The 10,228-nt window shown below is 50.1% G+C and overlaps 1 protein-coding gene across 10 annotated transcripts in view; it reads left to right on the top strand.

Annotated features, from left to right (window-relative positions):
- Positions 1-10,228, top strand: part of Fam178b (family with sequence similarity 178, member B) — a 120,495-nt gene that overhangs the window by 46,680 nt on the left and 63,587 nt on the right. For all 10 annotated transcript variants that reach the window (NM_001126046.1, XM_017321446.2, XM_006496116.3 and 7 more), the window contains 2 exons: positions 1,239-1,344; positions 4,007-4,091. In NM_001126046.1, the coding sequence (NP_001119518.1) occupies positions 1,239-1,344; positions 4,007-4,091 (191 nt within the window). The remainder of the gene's footprint in view (positions 1-1,238; positions 1,345-4,006; positions 4,092-10,228) is intronic.

Genomic DNA, 10,228 nt, shown 5'->3' with positions numbered 1-10,228 from the left:
GTGACAGGTACCTGGAACAGAACGGGTGGGATCCGTGCACACACAGGAAAGTCTGTTTCACAGTAGTTAACCCATTGTGAACACAGGCACAATGTCTCTTTCTCTTCCAAATTTAAATGACTTTAAATTATATATATAATTTGTGAATGGCCTGGACAGGCTCAGAGAGACAGCAGCTTGGCTCAGGAGGAATCTTGGTTTTGGAGCATTCTGTTGCTGGCAGATGGCAGTGTGATGTCCTTTTCAGAGAAGGAGTAGAGCAGAGAGGGCTAGCCAACAAGGATTGGGACATAGGATGCTGTCTGAGTATTCATGGTTTCATTTTCTGGAATCCAAGTTGGCCATCTTTGGGCTATTCTCTAGAGAGAAAGCATGAAATGCTGAAAGGGTGGAGCACCCTACCCCACACAGTTTCAAATGATCAGGAATTCAGAAGGTTACAGAGTCCAACATAGCCTCCAAAGCTACACACACTACACCATATAGCTAACCCCTCAAGAGTGGGGGTGGGGAGGTTGTCCTACAGGTCAGGGTGACCTGCCACAGCTAATGTCCCTGCCAGCAGCCTGTTCTGACAGGATGCAGGACTGCACACACAGGTTCTGTTTAAAGCCATGTTACTGTCCTGAGCACACACATGCACTCCTGGGATGGGTGCAGCCGGCACAGTGAAAGAACCTTCATGGACTCCTTCCTGCGTATTTCCTTCTGAGATGCCCCATTTCTAGGCCTCTTTCTGTTATTTTCCCATCCTCTCAGGTGTCCCCTCTGTGTCAGAAAAACACAAGATGAGGCGGAAACACTTTGTAACTGGACCCAGAGACGCAGGTGCCCGTGGGTAATCCTGTCCACCCCTTGCAGCTGGAGCCCCAGAAGGAGCCTCAGGCACAGATGCCCTAACCCTTGTTTCTCTTACCTGGCCAGGGTCCTTACCTTGGTTTCTCTTTGTCATGTAACAAGGTCAAAAATACTAGTCAGTATAGCACCAGAGGTGGTTTGTGAGCAGCTTTGGAGACAACAAACTATTCAGATGATGTCATGATTAGTTTTCTCTTTCCCATGATACTTCATGCCAAGAATTCTAAAAGTATCTTTGTCCTTAATGTGTACCTGTATGCTTCCTGGCTTCCTCTTGAAGCAGAGGTGACTCCAGCAAGGCCTTTGAGCCCTACTGGTTAGAGGCCTCTGCTGAGAGAGGCTACAATTGCTAACCTAACCTAATTGCTCTGACCCCACAGGTCCTCGCTGCCCGAGCAGCTCTCCTTCCTACACAATGGCCTCCTGAGCAACCTCTACCTGCATGCTGCTGACTGCCCTCAGCCTCTGCTGCAGTGGCTGTTCCAGGTGAGAAGCACAGGCCTGCCGCTAGGTGGCAGGAATAAAGCAGCCCTACAGCCCAGGCAGGCTCCAGGGTCTGTTTGGCTGGGTCCTCGGTCTTCTTGCCTTGGATGCTTCTGATACAGAGGATGGTGGAGGGCTGGCAGGGATTGATCACCATAATGCTAGATGTGCCAAAGTCCGGGAGGTTCAGGAGCCTGGTTAGCCCAGAAATGGAGACTGCCTGGAAGTGTCTGTTCAGCAACCCCCAGACTCTCTCTACTGGGTGACCACTGGGTAAGGGGTGTGGCTTTCCTGGGATGCCTGGTGTTCCTAGTAGGCTTAGAACTGAGTGACTGGGTGCATTCTATTCAGCCAGAGAGTCCGTCATGAGCACCATCGCTTTTCTTGCTGTCACAGTCATGAATGGATCATCTCGGGAGCACAGTTGGAAGGGGAGCAGCAGTGGAGGTTGGGGCTCATGAGTTCATTGCTATAGACTCAGTGGAGTTTAAGGGTTTGCTGCTCTCTATGAAGCTGTAGGTGGTCTGGAAAATCGACTACCAGCTGCTCCCTCTGCCCCAGGTTCCTCCCTGGAGGAACATTTTGCCTCGAGGCAACACACCTTCTGCTTGAGAATACAAACGTTTGGTAGGTGAGAGGCTAGCAGACAGCCCAGGACCTAATGCTTCCATCCAAATGTCCTGCATCTGCCTTGCCTTGGCCCCTGCCTAGGCCTGTCCCTGTCTGGGGATACTGGTCACAAGTTCCAGCTGGTACCAGAGCTGCAGTTGGGGCCTGGAGCCCAGCTGTCAATCAGGGCTAGCATGCCAGGCAAATTGTTTAGACACTTCTTAGGCTTGGCCTTCCAGGTAGAGCTCATTCTGGACCTCTCAGGACCTTTGTGGTGCTTTTGTCCTGGAGGGGAAGGACACTGTGCCCCTGAAACCCTTGTACATAGCTGTCCCCTCGGCCCCTCCCCCAGATCCTGGGGTGGGGAGATTGGGCCTGCAGGGCGAGTAGGAGCCAGGAACAGTCAAGCTTTTATTCTACACCCGCAGTGCAGTCTCTCTCTGCTCCTTCCACAGAATATGACAAAATGCACAATTGGCCGTTGGGAGGCACAAAGAACCCCTCTCAGACATCGCCCACAGAGGATCCTTGTATGACCCTGACAGGAGAGAAGTGCCCTCCCTTCTTGTGGCTCAGTCTCCACTAGAGTCTGAAACCCAGGCCATGGAGTGCATGGAGAGGTCTCCCCTAGCTCCTGTGCAGTGTCCATTGGACCAGGCAGGTACACAAGGGGAGCAGAGTTTAGGCCTAGCCCCAGGTACAAGCTCAGCCTCTGCCACTTTGACTTCTGTGTTGCTTTGGCCAAGTCCTGGGCATCAGCTCTGTATGGTGGAGCCGACAGTCCAGTGTGGGTTAAACGAAAAAGTCCTACAGCCTGTCTGTTCCTTAAATCTGTCCCCTCCCCCCAGATCCCTAGCTCTGCTCAGGACCTGGGCAAGGAACAGCAGCAGCAAGAACACATGTACTGCTGCTCTGTCAGGCTACTGAGGACAGAAAAGCACTAGGGTCTCCCTAAAGCCACTGCAAGGGATCCTCACTGGGAAGTCAGAAATGGCTAGGCCTCAGGCAGGAAGAGAACCAGGGATGGGGAGGGTGGCCACTCAAGGCAGAATTCTTTTTCCTCCCCAGGAGCATGGCCAGGTAAAACCAGGCCCCACTGGACTTCTGAATGGGAGACTAACTAACCTGGTCCAGGCAAAGCAGCTAGATTAGGCAAGTCACATGTTGTCCAGCCCACTTGGGGTCCATTCTAAATGAGGAGTGACCATTAGATCTTACCACCTCTGTTCAGTTGACACTCCATTGGTCCTATTGTCACTGGGACTTAGTGGCCCTGGGCTTGCCTCTTCCTTACTCCAGGGCCTCTTGTAGGCATGCTGCACACACCAGGTGAACAGCCCATTCTGAGCAAGTGATTCATTGCCATCAGACTCCAACAGTCTCCACATTGTGTATGGTAGTGGGTGGAGAGTGGGGTGGGGACATGTTCCGGAAACAGGAGACTATGGGAGTCATCCTAGCTGAGCCTAGAGGATGAGCTCTTGACCCCAGTGCTGGCCTAGAGAGGGCCACAGCTAGAGCCAGGCACAGCCTGGATGATCAAAGTCTAGGTATAGAGTCCCACTTAGCCTCCAGCTGTGTGGCCCTGGGCAGGGGTCAGGGAGTCTTGACTTCTGTAAAACAACAATCATGACTGTATCCTTCACCCTAGTGACTTGGAAGCATTAAGATGAGTCCTGTTTAACACATGTATGAAGCTGTTCCTGGTGCTTCAAACCTAGAATCCCCACCTTGGGAGGGGGTTGTGGGGGTGGACAGGAGTTCAAGGTCATCCTTACCTATTCAGTGGCTTGGCTAAAAGAGATCCTGTCTCAAAGAACCAAAACATACATACATACATACATACATACATACATACATACATACATACATAAATTGTATATATGAAGTGTTGCTACCATTACTTGTAATAAAAAAATTTTTAGAGCATGTGAATTGCTGTGAGTTCAAGGCTACCCAGGTCTACAGAGTGAGTTCCAGGATAGCCAGAACTACACAGAGAAACCCTGTTTTCAAACAAACTAGATAAATAGGTGTCTTTTCTTTTTGTCCCTAGTTGTTAACATGGCCTCCAGAAACATCTTCAAGAGCTTTTGGCCTCCTCTGGGATCTCAGTATAGATGGACTGTTCCGTCAGCCTGGTAAGTGCCCAGATGCACTCTGGAGCCTGTACCCACAGCCCCAGCCGCATGCTGTGGGACACTGCATCACCTGTGCTACAGACATCAGGCCACACATCTTTGGCTCTGTCTCCAGTGTTAGTGACAAGCTGAGCCAACTGGCTCCTTGGCACCTTCGCCAGCCTGAAGTCCAGTTCTCAATGACTGAGTCCAGGCTGACTTCATGGCCTCCTGGGATCCCTGTACGTCCAGGAAGGTGAGTTCTGCCCCAGGCAGGCTTTGGTTCAAAAGGGACAGTTTGTCATCTGGGTTCTACCAGGGACCCAGAAAGGAGAGCCATAGTGTGTCAGAGTAGCATTTGGGCTGGCACCATCAGTAAGGGGCTTCAAGAGCAGCCCCTCCACCCTCATGCACTCATGTCGGTCCCCTGAGTGACAGCCTCGGGTCTGTCCCTTGCTCAGCATTCCAGAGAAGCATTGCATGTCCTGCTAGTGGCTGTACCTTCCCCAGCTGTCATCGTTTGCTACCTGAACCCAGACACTTTGGCACCAAAAAATAATATGTAAGCAGTTGGAGGTTGCTTAGGGTTGGCAATGAAAGGGATTCTCAGAGGACTGGACTCCACCTTGGCCCAGCCATAACCCTCTACCCCAAAGCACGCAAACACACAGCTCCCAGGGCCAAGGTTATAGCCCCTGGTATGCCAGAGCCCCCTGTGCTTTGAGTGTCTGCATTGTGTTCCTCTGCTTCAGGGGTTGCCAAACTGGGGCCATCTGTCAAGTCAGAGCATTCCAGTCACCCCTATGGGCCCCTCACTAAGGGCTCCTGACAAGCCACCGGTCCAAGCGTCTTCTCCCTTTTTGTAACCTCTGCCCCTGTGGCCTGCACTGCCCTTTGTAGCCCTGGGGCCGCCTCTGCAGCATGCCTGCCCTTTTGGAAACAGAGGCTTTCCTTGTCCACCCCTCTCCATGCTGTGGCATGTGTCTCCTTCACTCTCCTCTCCTACAGCCCAATCAGGAGGAATACAAAGTAGCTCCCAGGTTCTGGATTCTCAGCTTTGGCTCCTTAAGAACCCAGCCTGGGGTCCTGTCCCCACAAGCCTGGCCTAGAGAATTACCTGTCTGAGGTCAGGATCCCTACTGATTAGGAGGAAGTCAGGCCTGATCCACAAAAGAACTAACTAAAGCAGAGCACAGTACACCTGTGTTCACTGTAGCATTGTGCATAGCAGACAAAAGGTGCAGGAAGCAGCCTACATGCCTGACAGGTAGATCACAGAATACGACATACATACTTAGGTTGGACAGAATAGACATGTGATGGAACATGGCTAGGTCATGAAAAGGAAGGCAATTTTAACACAGGCTGAGATACAGATGAACCCTGGAAACCTTGTGTTGACTAGAATAAAACACTAACAAAAGGAGATGCCTCTATTTTACATGAAGGGGAATTCATAGAACTGTAGGCACCAGGGGCAGAGGAGGTCGTATGGGTCGTGGAACAGGTTTTGGCGTGAGAAGCTGTTTGGTGGCTTTGCAGCAGCGCAAGAGTACAGTGTCCATTGCTCCTCCCAGGCCTCTTACCTGTCAGGTGTGTTTGACTGCTCAGCTGCATCCCGACACAGGATGCTGTCTAAGGTTACTTTAGATCCAGGATGGCTACAGAGGAAAGCTCTGCTCACATACAGCTGGAGGCCCCTGGGGGGGAGGGGGGGGCTCTGTGAGCACAGCAGAGCTCAAGGCAAAATGTCAGGACTGGCCTTGGGCTTACCACCTGTGGCCATGAATCACCTGACCCCTTCCACATGCAAGTTCCTGGCCCCTGGGGGATGTGTGCACCCAGGGCTGTCCTCCGCTGACTGTCCTGTGGAAGGTCTTATTCAATTGCGTTTATCCCCACCCACTTCCTTTGTCAGCAGTGGGGCAGTTTCAGCACATCCTGTGAGGGGAGTTAGAGGCTGGATGGAGTATTCCAGAGTAGGCTGCTGTTTCAGAGTAGGATGTGTTGAGAAGGGGGTCTTGATGAGCTTGGAGGGTGGAATGTTCAGGAACATTGTTGGTCTTTATCTCAGGGATACCTGGAGGTCACCTGCATTAGGGCCCAGCAGGATGGCGGGGGACAGGGTAACCCAGGCCAGCCCTTGTCCTCAGAAGGCTGATGACTTTCTGAGGGCATGGAGTCAGAAGCTACTGTCAGAGAAAGGGGAAGCAGAGTGGGGACTGGACTTGCATCTGGGTGTGGCTGGCCTCCAGGAGCCAGGACTCAGGAATTGTTAGACCACCTCTGTAAACTGCACAGGGCAGGATTGCCCTCACTCTCACTTGCCTGGAGACCAAGTAAGCCCCAGATGTATCCCCTGCCCCATGTAAAGCTTGGTTTAGGTCAAGACATCACACAGTCTTTCTGTTGTCAAGCCATGCTTCATTAATCTGTACCTTGGCTGTTAGTGGCACAGAACAGGAAACGCACAATGGTTGTTTGCTTGTTATAGGTTATATACACTGCCTTTCTTGATTGTGTGTATACATGTACATGCATATTTGTGTGTGCATGTATGTATGCACACATGCCACAGCTCACTTGTGGGGGTCAGAAGGCTACCTGTGGAAATTAGACTCCTCTCCCACCTTGTGGCTTCTGCAGATCTAACTTAGGTTGTCTGACTTGGTGGCATGCACCTCTACCCACTGAGCCATCTTGCCAGCACACATTTCCCTTTTTACCAGGATTGTTTGTTTTCAGTTTTTAAGGACAGGGTCTCTCTACATAGCCTTGTCCTGAAACTCAACTCTGTAGACCAGGCTAGCCTTGAACTTAATAGAGCTCTACCTGCCTCTGGCTCCAGACTGTTGGGATTAAAGGAATGTGCCAACATGCCCAGCTTACCAGGACATTCCTCTCATTACAGAACTGGCCATGAGCTTCAAAGGCTGTTTGTCATATTTTCTGGCTGTCAGTGTCCTTTGAACACTGTGTGGTTTCCATTCCCACCAATTCAACCCTCTAGGACAAAACCTAAGAAACCCACTTTTCCAGTCTTCCTTCAGATATTCAGGGACGATGATGATGATGGTGATGATAGAATGAGTCTCTTAAACAATACTGCATAACAAGTCACACAGCCTTGCCCCTGTGTTAAATACTGAAGACTATGGAAGGCACATGATTTGAGGAAGAAGAAGATGTGCAGTGTGTGTGGCTTTGTGTAGGGGACCCGAGGAGCTTCAGATTTTGAGGAGGATCTTGGAGCCAACCCCCAGGATTCCACAGGCAGTTACATGAGCACAGTTCCCGCCACAGCCTGTGTCTGTGCCTTAAGATCCAGTCATTCAGCCGGGCATGGTGGTCCATGCCTTTAATCCCAGCAGGCGTGCACCACCACGTGCAGAGACAGGCGGATTTCTGAGTTCAAGGCCAGCCTGGTCTACAGAGTGAGTTCCAGGACAGCCAGGACTACACAGAGAAACCCTGTCTTGGAAAGAAAGAAAGAAAAAAAAAATCTGGTCATTCAGTTCCTTACATGGCCAAGTTGGCAGGGAAGTAACCGTTTAGACTATACAAAGAAACATCAGATGCTCGTGCCTGGAAGGCTGAGCCTCCTAGACATCCTCTATCCCTTTCCAGAAATGCTTCAACGGCACTTGCACCCCCAGCTCTGGCTTAATGAGCCTTTCCCTACAGGCCTTCTGGCAGGAAACAGCCTGGTTTCTTCTGGAGTAGCCTGAGCTGTTTCTGCAGACTGTGGCTCAGAGACGCCTCTGCCACCGAGGCCTCCCCGGGCTTTTTCGCTAAGCTAACCCCTGGGCGTCCTGAATGCACAGCAGCATAAATGGAGTTCCTTACCAAGGAAGAAAGGATATGGCTCTCAGCTCAGCAACCCAGAATCTGCTGCTGTCAAATCAGGACATTTTCAAGTTTCCTTTCTGTTGCTGCGATAAAACACTGACCAAAAACAAGTTGTAGAGGAAAGTGTTGATTTGACTTAAACTTTCAGGTCACAGCCAGTCATCGAGGGAGGTCAGAGCAGGAACCTGCAGTTTGCTAGCTGGCTGTAGGGCTCACTCACTGGTGTGCTCTGCCAGCTCAGCCATCTCTGCTGTCTACTACAGAATGCTTTTGTCATTCCCAAAGGAACTGTATAAACACTGGCAGTCAGACCCTCCCAAGATGCCCTTCTCCCTAGTCCCTGGCATTCTTGAACCTACTGTCTCTAAGGCTTTGCCTATTTGAGACTAGTTACTTAGTTTGGTTTGGTTTTTTCTTTTGTTTTTATGGACAGGATCTTATGCTGCATCCCAGACTATTCCATATATCTGAGACTGGTCTTTAATTCTTTTTCTTTTGAGACAGGGTCTCACCATGTAGCCCTGGCAGACCTGGAACCCACTATGTAGATAAGGTTGACCTCAAACTTAGCTCTGCCTTTGCCTCTACCTCCAGAATGCTAGGGATTAAAGGCCTGGATCGGGATGCTCGGCGCCACAATAGCTATTGTATATACTATCACATAGTCTGTGATGTTTATCTATGACTTCTTGCAAAATGTTTTAAAAGTTCATGCCTGGTTTATTCTGCCTTACCCTGAGATAGTTCGGTCAGCTGGACTAGCTGTCCAGCAAGTTTGTGGACAATGTCAGAGTTCTAAGCAGGAACACATACTTGTGCCTGGCTTTTTGCACGGATGCTGGGGTTTCGAGCTCAGATCTTCATTCATGCAGAACAAGCAGTCTTGTCTATTGAGCCCAGACCCTTAATCCCAGCTTTCGTTTTGCCAAAGTTCAGTTCACCAGTCTGTTTCCCCTGTACCCTGTACCCCCTGTACGTACTTTTGACATCAAATTTAAAGATGCCATTGCCTGATCCTGACAACTGTGGTTTCTTCTAGAAGATTCTCCTTTTAGATCATAAATTTGGGCCTTTGGCCAGCCTGTGGTGGGTCATGCATTTAGTTGTAGCACTTGGGAAGCAGAGGCAGGCATATGTCTGCAAGTTTGAGGCCAACCTGGTCTACAGAGTGAGTTCCACATCAGCCAAAAGCAGCATGGTGAGACCCTGTCTTTTAAAATACGAATAAATCCCAGCGGTGGTGATGCATATCTTTAATCTTAGCACTTGAGAGGCAGAGACAGGCAGATCTGTGAGTTCCAGGCCAGCCCAGGGCTACACAGAGAAACCCTGTCTCAAACAAATAAAATAAATGTAGGCCTTTTGATTGACTTTGAATTCCCCTCCTGTATGCGTGGTGTGGAACTGAGGCTCAGCCTGGTGCTTGTGCGGGAGACACCTGATCATCCCAGCACCTTTGTCCCAGCCCCTCCCTTTGCACTGAATTGTCTTGGCAGCCTTATTGGAAGCCAATTGACCATGGATGTAGGGGGTCTCTTTCTGGATTCCTAAGTTTCCTCATTGGCTAATGTCTTAGGGTTTTATTGCTGTGAAGAGACACCATGACCATGGAAACTCTTATAAGGACAGTATTTAATTGGGGCTGGCTTACAGGATCAGAGGATTACCATCAAGGTGTGAGCATGGCAGCCTTCAGAAAGGCACAGTGCAGGAAGGGCTGAGAGTTCTACCCCTGAAGGGGGCTAGGAGAAGACTGGCTCCCACAGTGACATACTTCCTCTGACAAGGCCACACCTCCTAATAGTGCCACTCCCTGGGCCAAGCATATTCAAACCACCACAGTTAATGTGTCTGTCTTTACACTAGCACCCCGAATTCTTGACTAATTATAGATTTCAAAAATGAGGTGTGTTCATCCTTCCAGAAATGTTTGCAGCAACTGAGAGTTCCCACATTTTCATCTGAGACACTATGGAATTCTTAATGTTTTATGTAGAAATAACAGCTGGAGTTTTTATTCTTGGTCTATAGCTACCCAAGTAGTGCTGCCTTCTGTCTTAGTCTGTTTGGTGTTGCCTTAGGAATCCCACAGACTGGATTATTTGGAAACAGTAGACATGTATTTCACTCAGTGTTTTGGAGGCTGGGAAGTCTAAGCCTGAGGGCCACTTCTGGCTAGGACTCTGCTTACATGTCACAAGGTCACTGAGGGCATTGCAGTGTGTGTGAGAGAAGGCAGATGAACTCAGCCTTTGATTGGGAAGCCCCTCCCAAGATAATCAACCCATTCCTAGGAATTCTTCCCTCCT

The sequence above is a fragment of the Mus musculus genome, chromosome 1 (genome assembly GCF_000001635.26).
Source record: "Mus musculus strain C57BL/6J chromosome 1, GRCm38.p6 C57BL/6J".
Lineage (NCBI taxonomy): Eukaryota > Metazoa > Chordata > Mammalia > Rodentia > Muridae > Mus > Mus musculus.
Note: the sequence above shows the minus strand (reverse complement) of the source record. Positions and strands in the feature narration are given on the sequence as shown.